This window comes from Tamandua tetradactyla, chromosome 13 (assembly GCF_023851605.1).
Source record: "Tamandua tetradactyla isolate mTamTet1 chromosome 13, mTamTet1.pri, whole genome shotgun sequence".
Classification (NCBI taxonomy): Eukaryota; Metazoa; Chordata; class Mammalia; order Pilosa; family Myrmecophagidae; genus Tamandua; species Tamandua tetradactyla.
In genome coordinates, this window is record NC_135339.1 from 87418302 (window position 1) to 87442585 (window position 24284).

Sequence of the window (24284 nt, forward strand, 5' to 3'; positions counted from 1 at the left end):
TGAGCAACCTCCGCTTTGGCCAGGTTCACCTGAGCTGGGGGCCTATTTTTAGTGGTCAGAATCTGTGAATTAATTCCACAATTGGTGTTTGGTTGGACTCAGCCCCTGCTGCTGGTAAAGTCTCTTTCCTTTCCCTTTCTGGGAAGCAGCCTGTGGGGAAGCGGCGCCAGTCACTGCAGCTTGGGGAACTCACGGTTCTGGGGGTGCTCGCAGCCGGTCCAACTGGTCCAGACTAGGGTACACTGTGTGTGTGGTTACTGATAACCCCAGGAGCTGTTCTGTACTGTTTCTGGTTATTTAGTAGTTGTTCTGGAGGATAAACTAAAATGCGCACATTGCTAAGCTGCCATGTTGGCCCAAACTCTTGACAGTAATAGTTTTAGGTTACCTTTCCTTTATGTTATTATCATTGTATACTTTTTTTGTTTATTAGAGCAGTCATAGGTTTACAGAGAAATCATTCTGACAGTACAGAGTTCCCTCATACACCTCCATTTATTTCCTATTAACATTTCGCTTTAGTATATAACTGATGAAACGGTATTCTTGTATTACTAATTTTAATAGTTAATAGTTTACTCTTTGTGTTGTACAGTTCTATGGAGTGTTTAAAATTTTTATTCTAGTAACATATGTACAACCTAAAATTTCCTATTTTAACAACTTTCAGGTAGGAAATTCACTGATATTAATTACATTCTTAATGTTGTGCTACCAACACCACCATCCATTACCAAAACTTTTCCATCACCCCAAGTGGAAACTCTGTACCAGTTAAACATTAAATCCCTATTTCCACCCCAGCCTTTCTCCTTGTAACCTGTATTCTAATGTTTTACTCTATGAAATTGCATATTCTAATTACTTCATATAAGTGAGATTATACAATATTTGTCCTTTTGTGTCTTGCTTATTTCACTTAACATGATGTCTTCAAAAGTTCACCTATGTTTGCATGTATCAGAATTTCATTCCTTTTAATGGCTGAATAATATTCCATGGTATGTCTGTTCCTTATTTGTTTGTCCATACTTCTGTCAATGGACACTTGGATTGCTTCCTTCTTTGGCAACTGAATAATGCTACTATGAACACCAGTTGCAAATATTTGCTTGAATCCCTGCTTTCAGTTCTTTTTGGTATATACTTAGAAGTGGGATTGTTAGGTCATATGATAATTCTATATTTAAGTTTTTGAGGCATTGCCAATCTGTTTTCCTCAATGGTTGCATCATTTTACGTTCCTGCTACCAATGGATGAGGGTTTCTATCCTCTGTATCCTTGTTAGCACTTACTATTGTCTTTTTCTTAATAGTAGCCATTTCTTAATAGTGGATATGAGATGGTACCTCATGATTTTGACTTATATTTTCCTGATGGCTAATGATGTTTAACATCTTTTCATGTGCTTATTGGCCATTTGTATATCATCTTTAGAAAAATATCTATTCGAGTGCTTTACCCATTTTAGAAATATGGTTTATCTTTTTGTTTTAGAATTTAGGAGTTCTATATATATAGTCAGGATTGAACTATTATAAGATACATGGTTTCTGAATATTTTCTCCCTTTTTGTAGGTTGTCTTCACTGTCTTTATAATGTCCTTTATTGCACAAACATTTTTAATTTTGTTGAAGTCCCATTTATCTAATTTTTTCTGTTGTTGTTCATGCTTTTGGTGTAAAGTTTATGAAACCATTGCCTAATACAAGGTCCTGAAGATGTTCGCCTATGTTTTCTTCTAGGTTGTTTATAGTTTTAGTTCTCAAATTTAGGTCTTTGATCTTTTTAGAGCTAATTTTGGTGTGTGGTGTGAGATACAGGGGTCCAGTTTCATTATTTTGTATGTGGATTTCCTGTTTCCCTGCATCATTTGTTGAAGAGACTCTTCTTTCACCATTGAGTGGACTTGGCACCCTTAACAAAAATCTGTTGGTCTTATTTTTGCCATTGCCCTTTAAGTTTTAAATTATTTCAGAATAAGTTTAAAAAATCAGTTGGCTATAGATGTGATAGTTTACTTTTGACTCACAATTCTAGTCCATTTGTCTGTTTGTCTGTCCTTGTGCCAGTGCTATGCTGTTTTGATTACTGCGGCTTTGTAGTAAGTTTTAAAATCAGAAAGTTTTGAATCCTTCAATTTTGCTCTTCTATTTCAATCTGTGTTTGTTTATTTGGAGGCTCTTACCCTTCCATATAATTTGATGATTAGCTTTTCCTTTCTGCAAAGAAGGCTATTGGAATTTTCATTGGGATTGCATTGACTCTGTAAGTTGCTTTGGTAGAATTAACATCTTAATATTTAGACTTCCAGTTCATGAACATAAATGTCCTTCCATTTATTTAGGTCTGTTCTAGAATTTTTTTTCAGCAAAGTTTTGTAGTTTTCCCTGAACAAGTCCTTTACATCCTTGGCTAAGTTTATTCCTAGGTATTTGATTCTTTCGGTTGCTATTGTAAATGGAATTTTTTTTTCTCGATTTCCTTTTCAGATTGATATACTAGTGTATAGAAACACCACTGATTTTTGTGTGATAATCTTGTACCCTGCCCCTTTGTTGAATTCCTTTATTAGGTCTAGTAGCTTTGTTGTGGATTTTTTAGGATTTTCTGTATATACTATCGTGTCAAATGCAAAAGGGAAAGTTTTATTTCTTCTTATCCAATGTGAGTGCCTTTTATTTCTTTTCCTTGCCTAATTGCTCTGGCTAGAATTTCCAGAACAGTGTTGAATGCCAGTGGTTACAGTGGGTATCCTTATCTTATTCATGATCTTAGAGGGAAAGCTTTCAGTCTTTCACCATTGAGTATCGTGTTAACTGTGAGTTTTTCATATATGCCTTTTATTGTGTTGAAAAAGTTTCTATTTATAGTTTTCTGAGTGTTTTTATCAATAAAGAGTCCTGGATATTGTCCAGTATCCTCTTCTGCATCAGTTGAAATGTGTGTTTGTTTCTTTCATTCTATTAATATGATGTATTATATTAATTGATTTTTGTATGGCAAACCACCCTTGCATTCCTGGGGTAAATCTCACTTGATCACAGTGTATAAAATTTCTTTAATATGCTGTTAGATTCAGTTTGCTAGTATTTTGTTGAGGATCTATCTTTACTTCTTAAAATAGAATTTGTACTAAAAACGTTTGTTCCAAAGAAAGCAGCTGTAATAATGGACATTGTTCTTCTAACAAATAATTAAATTAATAAACTGTCTCTACAACCAAAATTTTCCATCTCATTATGTACAAGAGAACCCCAAGGAGCTCATTTCAAATGCAGATTTGTGGCTCTATCCTTAGAGGTTCTGAATCTGTAGATTTGGTGGGGCCCAGAAATCTGCACTTCACCAAGCTTCCAGATGTCGCTTATGTAGGTGGTCAGCAAATCATAAGGAATATTCTTCCAAAGGGCATATCAATTTAATTCACTTAGCCAAGTTAGTTATGCTATAGTTAGAGCTAACAAAACTTACCTTTTTTTTCATCACATAGTTATATATTCATCATCATGATCATTTCTTAGGACATTTGCATCAATTCAGAAAAAGAAATAAAAAGAAAACAGAAAAAAATTAATATATACCATACCCCTTACCCCTCTCTTTCATTGATCACTAGCATTTCAATCTACTAAATTTATTTTAACATTTGTTCCCCCTATTATTTATTTATTTTTAATCTATATGTTTTACTCATCTGTCCATAAGGTAGACAAAAGAAGCATCAGACACAAGGTTTTCACAATCACACAGTCACATTGCAAAAACTCTATTATTGTACAATCATCTTCAAGAAACATGGCTACTGGAACACAGCTCTACATTTTCAGGCAGTTCCCTCCAGCCTCTCTTGTTACGCCTTAACTAAAAAGGTGATATCTATTTAATGCTATTTACTGTATGTCAATTATACCTCAATAATTGTTTTTAAAAAAAGTTAAGTTCAAAGCAATAGGCTGAGCCCTCAATCTTCGGGTTTTTTCATATGAAACAACCCCGCAAAGGATAGGCTAGGCCTACTTAAAATTAGGCCTAAGAGTCTGTAAATTGCATGTACAGTCAAACTTTGTTTTATTGCGTTTCACAGATAATGCATTTTTTACAAATTGAAGATTTGTGACAACCATGCATTAAACGTGTCGGTCAGTGCCAGTTTTCCAACAGCATGTGCTTAATTCGTGTCTCTCTGTCACATTTTGGTAATTCTCGCACTATTTCAAACTTTTTCATCAATATTATATCTGTGATCTTTGATGTTATTATTGTAATTGTTTTGGAACATCCATTTATGAACCACAAACTTAATTGATAAATGTGGATGTTCTGACTGCTTTACCAGCCAGCCATTTCTTCCATTTCTCTCATTCTCCTTGGGCCTCCCTATTCTCTGAGACATAACAAGATTGAAATTAGGCCAATAAATAATCTAAAATGGACTTAAATGTTCAAATGAAAAGAAGAATTGTATACCTCTCACTTTAAATCAAAAGCTAGAAATTATTAAGCTTAGTGAGGAAGGCATGTTGAAAACCAAGATTGGTCAAAAGCTAGGCCTCTTATACAAAACTGTTAGCCAAGTTGTGAATGCAAAGGAAAAGTACCTGAAGGAAATGAAAAGTGCTACTCCAGTGAACACATGAAAGTTACGAAAGTGAAATGGCCTTATTGCTGATATGGAGAGCAAACCAGCTACAACATTCCCTTAAGCCAAAGCCTAATCCAGAGCAGTTTCTGTGAGGGCTGAAAGAGGTGTGGAAGCTGCAGAAGTATGAAGCTAGCAGAGGTTAATTCATAAGGTTGAAGGAAGAAATCCATCTCTGTAACATAAAAGTACAAAGCGAAGTAGCAAGAGCTGATACAGAAACTGCAGTAAATTTTCCAGAAAATCTAGCTGATGAAGGTGTCACTAAACAACAGATTTTCAGTGTAGACAAAACAACCTTCTATTGGAAGAAGATGCCTTCTAGCACTTCCATAGTTAGAGAAGAGAAGTTAATGCCTGATTTCAAAGCTTCAAAGGACAAACTGACTTTATTAGGGGCTAATCCAATTGATGACTTTCAGTTGAAACCAGTGCTGCTTTACATCCTGAAAATCCTAGGGCCCTTAAGAATTCTGCTGAATCTACGCTGCTTGTGCTGTATAAATGGAACAACAAAACTTGAATGACAGCACATCTGTTTACAGTATGGTTTGCTGAATATTAATTCCACTGTTGAGGCCTACTGCTCAGAAAAGAAAGATTCCTTTCCAAATATTATTGATCATTGACAATGCATCTGGTCACCCAACAGTTCTGATGGAGATGTATAACCAAATTAATGTTGTTCTCATGCCTGATAACACAACAGCCATTCTATAGTCCATGGATCAAGTAGTCATTTTGACTTTGAAGTCTTATAATTTAAGAAATGCGTTTTGTAAGCTGTAACTGCCTTTTGTGGAGATTCCTTCTGATGGATCTGGGCAAAGTAAATCGAAAACCTTCTGGAAAGGATTCACAATTCTAAATGCTGTTAAGAACTTTCATGATTCGTGGGGGGAGGTTAAAATGGCACTTTCACAGGAGTTTGGAAAAAGTAGATTCCAACCCTCATGGATAACTGAATTCAAGATTTCATTGGTGGTAGTAGCTGCGAATGTGGTGGAAATAGCAAGAGAAATAGAAGTCGAGCCTGAATTACTACAGTCTCATGATAAAGCTTCAGCAGATGAGGAGTTTGTGCTACTGATGAACAGAGAAAGTGATTTCTTGAGATGGAGTCTGCTCCTGGTGAAGATGCTGTGAACGTTGTTGAAATGACAACAAAGAATTTAGAATGTTATATAAACCTAGTTGATAAAGCTGTAGCAAGTTTGAGAGGATTGACTCCAATGTTGAAAGAATTTCTACCGTGGGTAAAATAGTTTCAAACAGTGTCACATGCTAGAGAGAAATCTTTTGGGAAAGGAAGAGTCTACTGGTGTCGCAGACTTCATTCTTGTAATATTCTAAGAAATTGCCACTGGTACCTGACCCTTCAGCAACTACCATCCTGATCAGTTAGCAGCCATCAACACTGAGGCAAGACCTTACACCAGCAAAAGGATTACTACTCGCTAAAGGATCTATGATGGTTAGCATTTTTTTAACAATAAATTATTTTTTAATTAAGGTATGTACATTGTTGTTTTTTTACATAGTGCTACTGCACACTTAATAGTCTACAGCTTAGTATAAATATAAATTTTGTATGCACTGGGAAAACAAAGAATTTTTGTGACTCCCTTTATTATTACATTCACTTTATTGTGGTGGTCTGTAACCAAACCCACAATGTATCCTAAGTATTCCTGTATTTAGAGTATACACTTTGATAATTTTTGACATGTGTAAACATCCATGAAATCATTGGCATCTTAAGATAATGAATACATTCTTCACCCCTGAAAGTTCCCTCGTGCCCTCTTCTAGCTCCTTCCTTTCTCCCCTCTGCACCCCTGTCCTCTGTTAACACCTCTGTTAACCTCTGACATATAGTGTTTGTCTCACAGTAGATTAGTTTTCATTTTCTAGAATTTTAAATAAATGGAATCCTATAGAATATACTATCTTTTTTTTGTTTTTCTTCTTTCACTTGGCCTAATTATTTTGGGTTTCATTCATGTTATTTATATCAGTAGTTCCTTTTTATTGCTGAGTTAGATACCACAATTTGTGTGTCCATTCACCTGTTGATGAACAATGAGATTGTTTCCATTTTTTGGTATTGGAAATAAAGCCATTATGAACATTTGTATACAAATGTCAAAGCTAAACTGGTAAGCTTTCAAGCAACTTTTAATAAGTTTTTTTCTTCTGTTTTTGTTGCAGAAAGTTATTGGATGGTACAGGTTTCGGCGAAACACACAGCAACAGATGTCGTACAGAGAACAAGTCATCCACAAGCAGCTCACCCGGATCCTTGGTGTACCGGACCTTGTCTTCCTTCTCTTCAGTTTCATCTCCACTGCCAACAATTCTACTCATGCTTTAGAATATGTTCTCTTTAGACCAAATCGAAGGTAAAGAAAGCTTTCCCACCAGACTCACAGAAACAGGCAATTGTCGGCATGAGTAATTAAGATTCATGACTCTGAAAATGAGTATTGTACAATTTATAGCATCTTTAAAGAAAAATTTTTAATTCTCTTTAGCTACTTCTCTTCATTTTTTAGGGTATTTTCCTTGTCACTTATTTGTATAAATTAAAATTGTTTTTGAACCAAGAAGCACTAGCAAGATATATTTATTATACATACATGAATTCATATAGCAGTAACCAGGTAGAAATCATTGTTTCTCTATAATCCATTATGTAGAAATATAGTTTTTTGCTGCAGTAGACTGATTGCAGTTTTAAAGCACAGATTTCAAAGACAAAATTGTAAAATTGATCCATGTACTGACTAATGAGCTTTTTGCATTATAAACTTGTTAAAACAACAAAAAAAAGCCAGAATGTCGTGTGATTATACTGTCGGTCCATAAGCAGAAAAGTTTTCCTCTGGAAATTCATTTATCGTAGAATAAATTAAATGAACACCGGTGAAAATAAGTATTAATTGTCATATAGCCATTTGCAAAATTTCCTTAATGAATCAGTAGGTATTTCTTGAGCAGTTACAGTATGTTTTAGGACTTGGTGTGGAAACACCAAGATGTGTAAGATACTTCTCTGTCCTCAAGAAGCTCTTGCCTTAATGGGAAGAAGAAAATTGCTCATTAACTCATGCATTGTCGGGTTGTCTTGCTCCATGAGATCTGCTAGTTCACCAGTGTGAGGAACTGAGACTCCTTATTGTCAAGACCCCCTCACAGAGTGATCTCTTTCTGTATTCCTCCCATAGGTATAATCAAAGGATATCACTTGCTATTCCCAATCTAGGCAATACCAGCCAGCAGGAGTACAAAGTGTCTTCAGTGCCAAATACTTCTCAAAGTTATGCCAAAGTTATTAAAGAACATGGGTAAGTTGAAAGGTAAAATGAAAGTTTTTCTTTCCTTCTGTCAACAGTTTCTTTGTTAACAGTATTTAAAATGTTTTTGAAGAAATGTGAAATCAAGTTTGATATGATTGAAATTGAAGAATGCAGTAAGGGATAGTTGTCTTGAACCACCAGCATATATCAAAATTTTATTCTTATTAAAAAACTAGTTTACTTTCTTTTATTTTTTAACAGCTTTATTGAGATATTCACATACCATACAATTCAGTCATTTAAAGCATACAATTTGATGGTTTTTGGATATATGCAGCCATCACCACAATTTTAAAATTTTTTTTTCACTTCAAAAAGAACACTGTATCTTTTCACCACCACGCAGCCTTAGGCAACCACTTATTTACTTTCTGTCTCTATAGATTTCCCTGTTCTGGACTTTCATATGAATTGAATCATATAATGCGTAGTATTTCACGTAGCATAATGTTTCCATGTTGTTCCATGTGTCAGTACTTCATGCCTTTCATGACCAAATAATATTTTTATATGGATAAACTGCATTCTGTTTACCCAAAACATTTTTGTTAATCCATTTTGTTTGTCTGCCGATGAACATTTGGGTTTCTACCCTTTGGTTATGAATGCAGTGAACGTTCATGTACAAGTTTCTGTGTGGACATTTATTTTTATGTCTCTTGAGTACATACCTAGGAGTGGGATTTCTGGCTCATATATTTAAACTTTTGAGGAAATGCCAGATTGTTTCCCAAAGTGACTACATCTGGCCACCAGCAGTGTATGAGACTTCCCATTTATATCCTTACCAACACTTGTTGTCTGACTTTTTGATTATAGCTATGCTAGCGTGTGCAAAATGGTAAAAGCTACTTTACTTTTCATAGTATTTTTTATTTTTATCATTTGCTACAGAGTTTTTTGCAATTACTACAGAAGTTTGGATAGAATATGTGTATTTCTGAGGTTCTAAGAGCTGAATGTATTACTGAAAAAATACATAAATTTTTATCTTTTTAATTGTCTTAGTAACATGCGTTCCTTTTTATTTCTCTTCTGTACATGTAGTAGTCTGGACATTATTGCTTAGACATTGTCATCTTGAAAGTCCCAGCATTTAAGTAGTGGATTTAGGTAGAAGTGATGGGAAAAATGGCTTTCAGATTCATGACAGTTATAAATGTGTGACATCTTTTTTTTTCCGTCTTCTAGTACCGACTTTTTTGACAAGGATGGAGTAATGAAAGACATCAGGGCGATTTATCAGGTTTATAATGCACTTCAGGAGAAAGTGCAGGTAACTGATTTATTTACTGGTTTTCATTTTATTCATATAGCCCAGTGCTTTTGATTCTACTTTAATTTTAATAATCCCCAAATTGATGCATAAAATGTGGTCCAAAAGTCAGAATATTCTTTCCCAGCATAATATCAGATCTGTAGTATAGTCATCCATGCCAACCTGTGGAAGCCTATCTTGCTCATTATGTGCCTGAAGTGGTGACTCTGAAGTACTTTATTAATATCACTACTATAAAAGTTTATCATCTCATTTATAGCAGAGTTTTGTAGGGAAATGTACTCTGAGTTTAAAAATAGGGTACTAGGAACACAGCTGTGCTGTCTCCTTCAGTTAGATTCAAAGTAAAGACTATAGCAAGAGGCACCCATACCTTGGTATAGCCCTGCTTCCATCTTCTATTTTGCATACTTTGCCCCTAGCTACCTCCACTGTGTGGGAGGATTGCATTGGAGCACATTCATTCCTAGTCATTCATGCAGAAAAAATTTATGGAAACATTCCCTGCAAGCCAGATCCTGAGCTAGCTACTACGGATACTTTCCCACTTTGTTTTCATCTTCCTTCATGTGTTTCTTAGGAGTGATTTGCTCAAAAGCACTAACAAACAAAAGAGCCTTTGAGCTCTTCTTTGAGGACAGAAAGGTAAGTAGTATAGTTCAGGAAACTCACCAAGTCCCGGAGAAAGCCTAGGTTTGAGGAAGAAGGCTCCAAAGCATAGACAGGAGAATGAAGGGAACTACTAAAAAGAGGAGAGCAGACGAAATTCAGCCTGTGGTAAAAGAAGAAAGCATAAAACAGGTAATTTCCAATGTTAGTATTCCATATTAGAGTCATGGTACACCTAGGAGCATTGGGAACTTTGTACAGGCTCTCTGGTAACTGGCCTATTTGCTGGCAATTTCTGGTATTTCTGCTATGGAAGAAACGTGCAGTGAAAAAACAGCTTTTTGTCCTGAATTCATTACTGTGCCCTTCTCAGACTGTCAGCATCTTTTCATTGCTGATGCAGTAAGGCCTTCTCTGAAAACACCAACAGTACAGCAGATTGCCTTTATGTGAATGGGTTAAATTCCATAGATGGTATCCCAAATAGTTATACTTAAGTAAATCTTGACTTTGAAATTTATTTTTCTTTTTAACTTTTCCTTAATTTAAATTTTTTGTTGTTAAATAAATGTTTTATTATCTGATGTTTGATTGTTGATTATAAATAAAAGATGAAGGCATCTCTCTCCTGTCTTATCTTTTGTTCTCCATTTGCATACTAGACTGGTATCAAAAATTTCTTTTTCATTTCAATAAAAATAACTAATCAAGAGAAAAGATGAAATCTTTCCCATTTTGCCCTTATTCTACAAGAATTTGTAAGCTATATACCATGCTCTCCTTCTGAAGAGAGTAAATCGGTGCATAATAGCACTGATATCTTGACCTCCATGATTTTGTTCTACCTTACATGTCTGGTTATTATTATTATTTTAATAGACTTTATTTTTTAGGACAGCTTTAGAGCTACAGAAAAATTAAGAAAATAGTATAGAGAATTCCCATATAATCCTTTACTGTATTAGTAATAATTTTATATTAGTGAGGTACATTAGCCGCAATTAAGGAACCTGTTCTGATACATTATTATTGACTAAATTCCATAGTTTATTCAGATGGTCTTAGTTTTTATCATTGTCTTTGTCTGTTCCAGAAACCCATCCACAACACCACATTACGTTTAGTTCTCATGTCTCCTTAGGTGCCTCTTGACTGTTTCTTGGACTCTATTTGTTTTTGATGACCTTCATAGTTCAGAGAAGCACTGGTCAAGTGTTTTGTAGGATGCCCCACTATTGGAATTTGTTTAATGTTTTTCTCATGATTAAACTGATGTTATGGGTTTGGATGAGGAAAACCACCGAGGTAAAGTGCCATTTCCATCACATTGTATAAAGGATGCAGAACATCAGTGTGATTTTTAACTGTTGATATTGATAACCCAGGGAATGTTTGTGCAAGACATGGATGACCACTGTAGCAGGAGTAGCCTAGACTTTCCTTTCTGGGAATGGAATTTTTTCTCTAACCCATGAGTCAAATCCCTTGTTTAGACAGCTTGAACCTTCCCCAGCAGCTTCTCCCTCTCTGATTTTTACCCCCAATACACAAGGCCCCTCATCTCTGGTCTTCCTACCCACCACCATCATATCCTCTAAAAAAGGGAACTTAGATTTCTCTTTGCATTTACTGAACGCTTATTATGCGCCAGGCACTCTGGTGGGCCCTCACTGGGTTAAATCATTTAATGGGAAGCAGCCTAGAGCAATAGAAAGAACTTAGGCTTTGGGTCAGGAAGACTTGAGTTGGAACTGCAACTCAGCCCAAGCAACTATACGACCTGGGCCATGTCCCTTTGCCTGTCTTAGCCTTGCCTGCTGCTCCTTTTTATTTAGTTATTGAGTTATTTATTTATTTTAATTAGAGAAGTTGTAGGTATACAGAAAAAACATGTAAAAATTACAGCATTCTGGATGCTCTTGAGCACAAAACTAGCTCTTGGTGTTGCTTTGCTGCAACTGCCTTTTGCTATTGATGGTCATTCTCTTCCCTTTGGGAGAGCAACAGGGAGAGGATGCAGTCTGAGTGGACTCTGTTTTCGATTTGGAAAAAAAAAATTACGACATTCTCATATACTCCCTGTTGCTGATACTTTGCATCAGTGTGGTATCTTTGTTACAATTGAAAAAAGAATATTAAAATTGGACCATAAACTATAGTCCATAGCTTATATAGGTGTCCTTTTTTCCCCATATGTCACTCTTACTATTAACATCTTATATTAATGTGGTACATTTGTTATAATTCATGAAGGAACATTTTTATACTTGTACTATTAACTATACTCCATCCTTTATAATAAGGTTTACTGTGTGATAAGGTCTTCTGTTTATAAATTTTTATCTTAGTAACATACATACAACTGAAAATTTCCTCTTTTGACCACATTCACATATGTAGTTCTGTGCTGTTAATTACACTTACAGTAATGTGCTGCCATCACCACCATCCATTTCCAGTACTTTACAGTCAACCTAAATAGAAACTGTAGAAACTAAGTATTAACTCCCCATTCTCTATCTCCAACCCAACCCTTGGTACCCAGTATTCTGGATTCTAACTCTGTGAGTTAGAATTCTAACTCTGTGAATTTGAATATAAAAATATTCAAATTATTTCATATCAGTGTTATCATAGAATATTTGTCCTTCTGTGTCTGACCTATTTCATTCAGTATTATGTCTTCAAGGTTCATCCATATTGTTGCATGAATTAGAACTTCATTCCTTTTTGTAGATGAATAATATTCCATTGGCTGTCTATAACACAATTTGTTTATCGATTCTTCTGTTGAGGGATACTTGAGTTGCTTCCATCTTTTGGCAGTTGTGAATAGTGCCTCTATGAACATCGGTGTGCAAATACCTGTTTGAGTCCCTGCTTTCAGTTCTTTTTGCTCTGCCCTGCTCTGTCTCACTTAAGCTACTGAACAGAGTTGAGGTAGGACAGCACCAAGAAACGTAGGAGAATCATAGGGATGTACTTAATTTATAAATCAATGTAGGTGAATCAAAGTCTAGAAAACCTGTCTAGGATGGCAAGGCTGGGTCGAGTGATTCATCTGTAGTCCTGGGGTAGAGTCGATGATATTAGTCCATCTGAATAAAGAATGTGCCAGCAGAAGAGATGGTGCCCAGCATGGAAACTGGGTTTCAGAGAGGAAAGTCATTAACCTGTCCCCATCTCTGCCTCAGAGAGAGGAATGTTAGGTGTGGGGCCATAAGACCCTAGAGATAGGTCTTTTGCTTTGGGGTAAGGACAGTTCCTGGATCAATTTCCAGCCCTCCCTAATTTCCAAACATTCATTTCGTCTTATTCTGGCTCACCAAGCAAACCTTTTCAGTACTCTGCTTTGGCCTCATCAATGTTGTGAAGAGGTGTCCTGGTGTAGTGGGTATTTGTTGGATTTGCTGTCTAGCATGTTTTTTTAAATTGTGGTACCCACATCCGATTTCCCTCTGGGAAACTACCCTTTCCTCTGTGTCCTCTGTACTTATGCCTTGGATGAGGTGTCCACTCTGGGTTTAGGGATAGAATATGTGAACTAGGCCTACGCAGTCAGAACTTAGCATTCCTCTGATGGCCAGAGAGATTGGTTCAGAGATGGATATGTGACCTAATTACAGCCTAGAGCCAATGGATTATAATGAGACACTTACGGCCTCTGGGAGAGAATCTTTCACAGGGTTTGTGAGGTCATATAGTAATTCTATACTTAACTTTCTCAGGAGCTGCCAAACTCATCCACAGTGGCTGCACCATTTCCACCAGCAATGATGAATGTTCCTATTTCTATTTCTCCACGTCCTCTCCAACATTTGTAATTTTCTGGGTTTTTTTTAAATAGTAGCCATTCTAGTGGGTGTGTAATGGTATCTCACTTCCCTAATAACTGGTAATGTTAACTATCCTTTCATGTGCTTTTTAGCCATTTGTATTTCCTTTTTGGAGAAACGTCTATTCAAGTCTTTTGCCGATTTTTAATGGGGTTGTCTGTTTATTGTTGAGGATTTTTAAAAATATTCTGGATATTTAACCTTTATGGGATGTGTGGTTTCCAGATATTTTCTCCCGTTGAGTAGGTTGTTTTTTCACATTCTTAACTAAGTCTTTGATGCACAAAAGTTTTTCATTTTCAGGAGATACCATTTATCTGTTTTTTCTTTTGTTGCTTGTACTTTGGGTATAAAGTCTAAGAAACTATTGCCTAACATAAAATCTTAACGATGCTTCTTTACATTTTCTTCTAGGAGTTTTATGGTCCTGACTTTTATATTTAGGACTCTGATCCATTTTGAGTTCATTTTGGTATATAGGGTGGGATAGGAGGCCTCTTTCATTCTTTTGCATGTGGATATCCAGTTCTCCCAGCACCATCTGTTGAAGAGACTGTTCTTTCCCACATTAGTGCACTTAGCAGCGTTGTCAAAAATAAGCCAGAGGATATTGTTTGGGTCCTTGATGTCATCTGAAGGCTTGTCTGGGCAGGAGGATCTGCTTCCAAGCTCACTTCCTTAGGAAGCCCTGGTTCCTCACTATGTGGAACTCTCCATGGTGTTGCTTGTTATGTTCTAACAACATAGCATCTGGCTTCCCTCAGAGCAGGTGATTGAAAAGAGAGGGCAACTCAGTCACAGAATAGAAAAAGAGAGAGAGAGCAAAAACAAGATAGAAGCCACAGTGTCTTCTCTGAGTTAGCCTTGGAGCCTACACACCATTACTTCACCAAATTCTATTCAGAAAAACAAGTTTCAAAGTCTAGTCTTTGCTCAAGAGGAGAGGAATTAAGTACCACCTCTTGGATTCATGGACATATTATAAAACCACCACATTAATCTATTATTGGGTAGCTTTCTTTAATAATTGATTAAGAAAAGATGATATAGAACATTATATTGTATGCATAAGGCATAAGCAGTACTGTCCTTAGACTGGGCAAGTAGAACCCATCCTTTGGACTCTGGTCCTCAGGGTCCCCCTTGCTTTTTGGAGTGCTTCCTTAAATTTTTCTGAGTCTCCCTCTGCTGGTTTGGATGGGCTGGGGCTGGCAGTGCCATCTGAGCAGGGTGCCTTGAGCCTAGGCCAGTATCTTTGTGGGCCCTGATTCCCATTTCTTCTTTTTGGAAGTGCTCCTCTTACCCTCTACACCATGTGTGGGGTTGAACAGATGCCCAGAGGAGCTCTGGAACTTGGGTCAATAAGGGTTGTCCCTTGGTCCCGTGTTCAGTTCTAAGGGGTGGCCTGGCAAGTAGATCATTCTTGCTGGACAGGTTTGCATGAGGTAGGGCTACTGGGATGATGCAGACACACTTATTTGGGGTGACTCATTCATGTCACTCAGTTCAAGTTAAGGTCTCTAGACCACCAGTAATCCACTGCCTACCTTGGGTGTGAGTTGCATGTGTGGGCCTGTGTATCCGTACCTCACGTCTACAGCACCCAACAGTGGCAAGGGTGGTGGCAGTGTCTTTACCCTACCACTAGCACCCAGAATGGCCTTTCCCTCTGTAGGCTCCACACCAAGTGTCCGGCAGTCCCCTGGGCCTGGCTGTGTCAGCCTCCTCTGAGAACTTTTGAGACTCTTGCTCTGCAACTCCAGTGGGCCTTTCTGGTCACTGTCCCTTCTTGGCTCCCATCAAAGCGCTGACATCGTGTGCTTCCAGGTCAGTCTCAAGCCCTGCCAGATAAGGAATGGACATTCTTTGTACATAGGAAATTCTCACTCTGCCCATGAATCTCTTACTTGTCCTCCCGAGTGGTGGTGACGTCTGGAAGCAGGGGTGCGTCAAGTTTGAAATAGATATCATTCTAGGAATGCAGTGATTAGTTTAAAGAGTTCAAGAGAAGAAGACACAGTGGATTAGATGTTGTGAATAATAATAGCATTGCTATCTTCTCACGGTGGGAGATAATGAAATTAACCAGGAGTGGCACACTGGACAATAAATAACATAAAGACATAGTTCCTGGACCTGAACAGTAAAAGATGGAGTCTGGGATCTATAAAGATTATTCACATGCATTGCTTTTACTCTATTCCTTGAAAAACGAAAGCACATACACAGTTAGTTGTATTTCTCTGTTATCATAGCTCCTATGTATAGTTGCAACCATTGACATTAATTATAACTTTTAACCAAAGTAACTACAATCTGTTTCATAGAGAAAACTGGGGAATGGGTAATTGTAAACTGTCTGTCATTTTAGCAGACTTGCTGAGCTCACAAATACACATAACCCAGGTTTCTACAGCCACACGTCTCCCTCATATGGCTTCTCAAAGTTGCAAGAATGGGGTGGGCCACGGTGGCTCAGCAGAAACCCAAGAGACTGAACATGGCCAGAGATCTGCCATGTTTGATTCCTGATGCCTGCCCATGCAAAAAAAAAAGGCAAAAATGGATTGTGCACTGACAAACCCAAAGATACTGCCTCTCTGTAAATGTAAAAATAAGAAGCAAAAGTATATAAACTTGAACTTGAATACTGCTTGCCAAGGGCCAAGAGAGGGCATGAAGTGGGGAATTAATGTTTAATTGGTATGGAATTTCTGTTTGGGGTGATGGAAAAGTTTTGGCAGTGGACAAGATGATGGAGATGGAGACACAATTTTGTGTATGTAATTAACACCACTGAAATGTATATTCAAAAGGGGAAATTTAGGTTGTATATGAGTTACCACACACACACAGAAACACACAAACAGAACTGTATAACACAATGTAAAAACTGCTGAAGTTAATGGCGTAATTATAATAACATTGTTTGAATTATAACAAAGGTGCCACACTAATGCAAAAGGTTAATAGGGAAAACTGTGTGTGAGGGAATTAAATGGGAACTTTGTACTTCCTGTATGATGTTTCTGTAAACCTACAACTGTTCTAATAAAAACAATTTTGTCTGAGTATATAAACTTAGAAAAAAAAAATCAGGTGGCCATAGATGCAAGGGTCTGTTTCTGAACTCTGAATTCAGTTCCATCAGTTACTGTACCTGTCTTTGTGCCAGTACCATGCTGTTTTGACTACTGTGGCATTGTAATAAGCTTTAAACACAGGAAGTGTGAGTCCTCCAATTTCGTTCTTTTTATTTCATAATGAGTTTGGCTATTTGGGGCCCCTTACCTGTCCAAATAAATTTGATAATAAGCTTTTCCTTTTCTGCAAAGTAGGCTGTTCGAATTTTGATTGAGATTGCATAGAATCTGTAAATCATTTTGTTTAGAATTGACATCTTAACGATACTTAGTCTTCCAGTCCATGAACACAGAATGTCCTTCCATTTATTTAGGTTTTCTTTTAGTGATGTTTTATAGTTTTCTGTTTATAAATCCTTTGTATCCTTGGTTAAATTATTCCTAAATGTTTGATCCTTTTAGTTGTTATCGTAACAACAACAATCCTTGGGTCTCAGTACATATATGCTTGGGCTTCTAACCTGCTGCTACGAGTGTCTCTAAAGTCTGTGTCTGTAACAGGAGGCATCTGGGCCCTGCCACCTCTACATGACTCCCAAGCTACGCAGGACCAAGTAAGGGGAAGGGGTTACAAACCAGCAGGTCCAGGATGGAAATTTCTTACCTGTCTTGTAGATTCTTATTTTCCCTCAATTCAGCATTTGTGGAGTCCTTCTCTAGTCTCTGTTGTCCTCCAAAGTTCTAAGCAGGTGGGATTTACCCTTTTATTAGCTGATTCTGAGGGAAGAATTTTCCAGGGAATAGCTTACATTGCTACAATGACAATGTCACTCCTACGTGTCTGCTTTTTAACTCATTAAGCCATCTGGGCTTTTTCTAGGATTGTTACAAGTGTTGTCCTTATGGAATGCTTTGTACTTGGACTTGAGCTAACTTTTTTTGTCATTTTCTTTACTCAGGCAGTGTGTGCAGATGTAGAAAAGAGCGAACGAGTTGTGGAATCTTGTCAGGCAGAAGTGAATAAATTAAAAAGACAAATCACTCAAAGGAAAAATGAAAAGGAACAGGAAAGAAGTAAGTTTCTTACTAATACTGTTCAGTATCAGGGAAATGTTTAAATAATTTACACCCTTCTTCACCCATCAAACCCCAAGTTAGTTTGTTGGGAAAGGATATTCTCTTGCTTTTAAACTTTTTCAGAGAAGTACTATTTTTTATAATATCCTTCTCCAGTCTCTTAAACTAGAAGCAAAAGAAGATCAAACCTAGAAAAGCTAAAGCAGGTTAGAAGAAATCCAAAGAAGTGATTGGTGCGGATTTTCACATTTATTGACCAATATTATCTATTTACATAGATGTGATGTTTAGTAATAAATTAAGCCTGACATACTCAAGATGTAAGGACTGTATCCTTTGTTCATTACAGCCACATACAGAAGTTCCCTAACATTTTAGTTTATAGTCAGGACCATAGTAAAGGCTTTAGATGTCTGTTTTTTTTGGTAACTGTATGAATGGATACCATTAAGCTGAGGAAACAGCTGGTTGCGTGAGAGGTGTGCCCATGAGTCTAATAACTCCAGTATCATAACAGACATTTTCTCTACAGTGCCATCAACTCTCACATTTGTAAGTAGAATTTATAAAATACATGGCAAATAATATCAAGTCTAAAAGAGAGATAGCTATGACCAATGTTTCTAATTTAATAAGAATTCTTACAAATCCATTAAAATTGTAATTTGTATGTCCAACCAGATGATGTTTGATTGAGTTTTACTGTTACATTTTTCTAGTGATAATAATTCCAAACACTTGTAAACAGCATTTTAGAGTAGTTGAATAAATTATGGTACATCTCTATGGTACCTCTATAAATTATAATCGAATATTGTACAGCCACTGAAATGAATTTTTAATGAAGTGGGTTCATTCTCAATACATAAATTTAAGTGAAAAAAAACTAGAATATAAAACTACAAAAATAGTATAATCTCAGTTATTTTTAAAATGCATAAACATACAAATATGTGCACACACAAAGCTGGATAAAACAAAAACAAGTTCAGGAGTGATTAGTGACTTGACTGACACTACTAGGGAGTAGGGAGATCTGATGTTTGAACATTAGGTCTTTTGGGTGCACAGATGGTTCGGGGGTAGAATGCTCACCTTCCATGTGGGAGACCCGGGTTCAATTCCCAGACCATGCACCTAAAAAAAAAAAAGGTTAATGTCTTTTAACTTCATGTCCTCTGCCATTTTCATCACAATTCTAACAGTATTACTGAGTTTTATTTTCTTTGTTCTTTTCTAATTTTGTATGAAGGTGTATTATTTTTATAATCTGAAGAAAAAAGTTATTTTAAAGTTCTTTAAAAGGCAGTATAGATTGTTAGAATATGTGGGGCTGTTCAACAGCATTCACAAAATGTGGTGAAATCATGGCCTAGTACCTGGGAAAATTGCCACACAACATAACTCTCCTGAGCTTTTAAGAAGAAAGAAGTGTCTGAGTTTTATTGTGTTAGGTAACTCTAAAACAATAGGCTTTTCAAAGTTAGGCCTGTGTAGAAAAAGCTGACATTCAAATAAATGCAAAGACTGCTAAGGACTGCTCAGTGTCATCCTTTTGTCCCCATAGTCTTTGAGCACAGTGAGCAACAGGTGTGGGGAAATAGCCCAGGATTTGGAGGGAAAAGATCTGCATTTTGCGTAACAGGTCCCCATCCTCTAACTGTTCAGTTGGTCAAGTCCTTAACCTTTCTGAACTCTGGTTTCTTTAGCTGTACAATAGAAATTATACTACTAACAATGATAATACTTCTGAAGGTTGCTCTGAGGTTTAAATTAATGTATATGAAAATATTTTGTAAATTATAAAGTACTGTGCCAGTTGTAAAACAATGATTTTTTTCTTCTTCCTTGTTGCTAGTTTCCATTACATTCAGGTTGACTGTTGAATAGGAAAAAGGCTGTGAAAGTATAGAAAGTGTTACAGTATTCTTCCTGTTTTCCCCCAGGATTGCAGCAGACGATGTTAAGCAGACAGATGCCACCTGAAAGTTTGGAACCAGTGTTCAGTCCTCGGATGCCCTATTCTGGGTTTGCAACTGAAGGTAGAAGTACACTTGGAGATGTGGAAGCCACTGATCCTCCCCCCCCTTATTCTGATTTTAACCCAAACAATCAAGAAAGTACTTTAAGCCATTCTCGCATGGAAAGTAGTGTCTTTATGCCTCGACCTCAAGCTGTGGGCTCTTCTAATTATGCTTCCACCGGTGCTGGACTGAAGTATCCTGGAGGTGGAGCAGACCGACCTCCTTCCCAAAGAGCTGCTGGAGACAGTGTTGATGAATCAGATGACAGCGATTATGAGAATTTGATTGACCCTACAGAGCCCTCTAATAGTGAATACTCACATTCGAGGGATTCACGGCCCACGACACATCCTGATGGAGACTCCAGGAACACTCAGACCTCCCAGATTTAACTAAACAAAAGAAAGTCTCCACTTAGCACTGTTTTTCCTAACTGCTTTTGAGAGAGGTTTTTTTGAGGACTTAATCTAGGGGGAAACCTGCTTTCTCAGATACCATGACTGACTCCTAAGAGGAGTGTCCTTGTGCACAGAACTTGTAGGAACCTTGCATCCGCTGTCCTCATCTTCTGGTGCAGTGTGCAGGTTTTACCACAGAATCATTAAGATAATCAAATTGTACTAATTCTGGTGCGATCCATGGATGTACTGGTAAATTTAGGCAAAGTGAAACTTATCAATGTAGTTTCTGTTCTGTAAAATAAAGTGGAAATTAGAGACTAAGCACAATTAGTCTATAAGTGTTCTATAAATCAAAAACTTACCTCTTGCACTATCTTGCCTTGAAATTTACTTTTTCAAAGGGAAGCGAGTTTAGCAGCAGCCTTCAAAGAACCTTCTTTCTATGATGAGCCAAATTCATCTTTGCCAGAAAAGAAATTTTGATAATTCCAAGAAGCCTGATTGGAACAAATTGAATATACCTTCTCTTGTCTGCATGACTTTGTGAGATTGAAAGAGAGGGCTTTGTTTCAACTTTTTTCTACTAGCCTGTTATGTATGATCACTTAAAATGGTTGCCTTTTTAAAAAATGTAGAAATAATAATTACCAGTAAGTAATCATCCAGATAAGTATGTCATAAATGAAGTATTTTTCTTTTGGTGAATTACAGTGACTGCTGTGCTGCACTAGCCACATTTATGGTCTCTCTTCTTGAGCCTCAAATGGAGGACACGCAGCAGTGGGTAACGGAAGGCAGTTGTTAGGTACCAGACCTGAGTCGATGATGAATGGATTCCAGACAGTGGATCCAGCTGAATTGATAACATAAGATGTAACTCATTTAGGTCTTCTGATAAATCCTAGTGTTAGTTTATTTGTGGAGGAAAGGTATTTAATAAATCATTTGGGAATCTTGATTAATAAAGATTCATTTTAAATCTAAATATCAATACTTTTTTTTTTGTTCTAAGTTTTTTTGTTTTAAGTTGCCATTTGGGGGATGATTGTGAAAGGTGTAGAGACGCTGTTGGGATGCACTTATATTTTTATTTAATTACTGCTTGTTTTCTCATTTTGCCCAGAATGTGTGAAACCATGACAGTCTAAAGATGTTGGCGCATTTGGGGCTCTTAGCTTAGAAATGATAAGACCCACCATTTATGATGAAGTTTGCCCATGAAGTTAATCCTTTAGCAAGTAACAGCCTTTCCTTTGAACTGGTTCAAGCCTGTTAAGAATAAGAAAATTGTTAAAGAACGTTGAAATCTGAGTTCCAAATGTAGTTTTATTTTATTGGAAAGAAGTTTACTCACCAAGCTCCAGTTCCTATACTAAGTTAGACAGTATAATTTCGACTGAAAAATGAAATGCTCAAACTGCCATTCTTCAGATATCCACTCTATGTGGTCTGTATTTGAACTACTTTTCTGTTTTTGTTGGCATTATACCACTGCCATTTGATTTGAAATGTTGCAGACCACTTTATCTGCACATGTCTTCTAGTTTCTACCAGCTACCTAGCAGCTTCAGCACCAGTGTGGATTTAATTTTTTTTAAAGTGCCATTGCCATCTCCTCCTTTCAGATTTTGACATTCAGGAAAATAATTTTATTTTTATGCCATACCAAAATCATCAATGTGTATCTGACAAAGCAGTTAAATGTGACAATAAAAACTTATTTAATCATGGTACTATTGTTCTAATGTCTATTTGAGCATGCAACCAGGTATTGCCTCAGCTTCTCTGCTCTGGAAGTTCTTAGTAGACATAATACAGTTTTTAAAAGGGCATTAAAATTGTCTCCATACAGATATTTCACCAGGCTGGTCTCAGGGAAAATACAAAAATACAATCTATTGAAATACTGCTATTGCTTTTGAGGAGAATGTATTGAGTATCAAGTTACCAAGAGAACTGAGTGTCAATTGAGTCTAAAATTTAATCCGAGAAAGATCCTTAAAAGAAACTTTTCGCATAAGAACCTTAACGGTTTGACCTACAATTAAGATGCAGTAGAACTTGGTGCTCTTAGCACATCTGAGGAATCATGAACTCACCCAAGAGCCAGGACTTCCTGGCTAACAAGTAATGATTATTAACTGTGTTCTGGATCTGGCTTGCCTTGACTGTGAGTTTCATTCCAGTAACTAAAACATCTTTATTGTTTTAAAAGATTTTGCTTCATCTTTTCCCACAGTAGTCCTTAATTTTGCCAAACAGGAAACCTAAAGGCTAGTTGTGCAAATGTGGTGCTAATAAATAATGGAAAATGTTTACTTTTCAACTTTATGACAAACAGATTTGGGAAAAGTTCTGGGGTTTAGCTTAATTGTCCTCCAAATTTTACAGTTTTTGTGTTATCCCAAATAAGGCAGGAGAGTCAGGACATAGAGTACATCCAAACTGGATTACCCTGGGGCTATTCTGGTCCTGGGAAGATCGGGTGTGTAGTGTAGCAGGGTACTCTCTAGCAATGAAACCTTGGAATATTGTTGTCCAAAGCGTAGTAATTAGAAGTAGCCTATTTGTTCAAAGATTTAGCAGCATGGAAACTCAATGCAGAACTTTTATAATAGCAAAAAACTGGAAATAGCATTAATGCTAATGATAATGAAATGGTTCAATTTTGGTACATCCATAGAAGAAAGAGTCTGCAACCATTAAGAATGTTGAGGTAGAAATACATTTCTTGACATGGAAAGATGATTTCTAGATGTGAAATGAAGAAAGCCAGGTTTGCAAATATTACATGAATTATGATATGAAAAAAATATGTATATAGGATTGCTGTTCATAGAAAACAATTCTAGTGTTGTGCCTAAGTCATGGTAATTTGGGTGATTTTTTTTTCATCTCTCACTTATTTCCATTTTCTAATTTTCCTGCAACTTAAGTGTTTGTATAATAAAAACCTTCAGAAGTGGTGGGTCATTGACTACATAAATTATTTAATGCGCCCCATGCTAGAGATGATTCTAGAAACATTCCTGATTCTTTGGGTTTTTCCACCAACACGCCTTAGATTATTAGAGTTGGACCAGTATTGGTCAGTCTTGTTGATGACCTAGTCAGTGAGCTTCAACCTTTATCTCATTTCTGGATAAAATCACATATTTTCACTTTGTTTTGCATTGACAGTGGTTTTTATTTCTAAAAAATCTAGAGCCAATTCACCTTTTCTTAGTTGGGAATCCATTTATTAAATTTCCAAAAGCACGAAGAAATGCCTTTAGAGACTGAGAGTGATTCAAAAGCAGTTTTTTTTTAGTATTTCTCTAAAGCAAAAGTGCTTATCAAATTACTACAAAATGGATTTTGGAGTCAAAACACAAGAATGATTTCCTCGATCATGTGGATACTTGCTTTGGAAGATTAGTACATCATGCTTGTTATTTTTCTTTAGTACTGGGCGCTTTCTGCTGGAGGAGGCTCAGATTGTGTTAAGTATTAGGAGATGTAGACCTTTCTTAGACCAGCCCACATACAAACAAATGTGGAGTGGTGTTTGATTCCAAAGCAAATGTATTCTTGCTTAGGTCATTTGCTGTGGCCAACCTATTGTGGGCCTGCTCCATGAAGCTGGAGACCATTAGGTTTTGAAGGCTTGACTAATGAGAAACAGATATAGTTTAGCTGTTTGAAAACGTGGATAATACAAAAGACCTTTCAGACAGTTTTGGGGGTGGGTGTATGGGAGGAATTGGGGGATGGTAAATGACTGCTTTCTAGAAAAAATGATGATCTGGGAAAATGAAAACTGGCACACATCAGTTGGAAAGCTGAGATGAATTTTATGCAACTTGACTCCTTTCCCTTAAAGACCTCTCCATGTTCTCATCTGTTCCAATCCTCATTTGTTCAGGGCCCAGCTCAAATGTCACCTCCTCTAGGAAATCTTTCCTGACTCACCTGGGAGGATCATGCCCTCCC

General features: G+C 36.8%; 1 protein-coding gene and 1 pseudogene across 3 annotated transcripts in view; both read left to right on the forward strand.

The window, feature by feature from the left end:
- ABRAXAS2 (abraxas 2, BRISC complex subunit) overlaps positions 1-23277 on the forward strand; it is a 43998-nt gene extending 20721 nt beyond the window's left edge. For all 3 annotated transcript variants that reach the window (XM_077126346.1, XM_077126347.1, XM_077126348.1), the window contains 5 exons: positions 6856-7046; positions 7872-7991; positions 9195-9279; positions 17770-17884; positions 19834-23277. In XM_077126346.1, the coding sequence (XP_076982461.1) occupies positions 6856-7046; positions 7872-7991; positions 9195-9279; positions 17770-17884; positions 19834-20303 (981 nt within the window). In that variant the 3' untranslated portion in view covers positions 20304-23277. The remainder of the gene's footprint in view (positions 1-6855; positions 7047-7871; positions 7992-9194; positions 9280-17769; positions 17885-19833) is intronic.
- On the forward strand, positions 11724-11916 carry LOC143654702 (small nucleolar RNA U3; annotated as a pseudogene).
- Positions 23278-24284: the final 1007 nt, after the last annotated feature.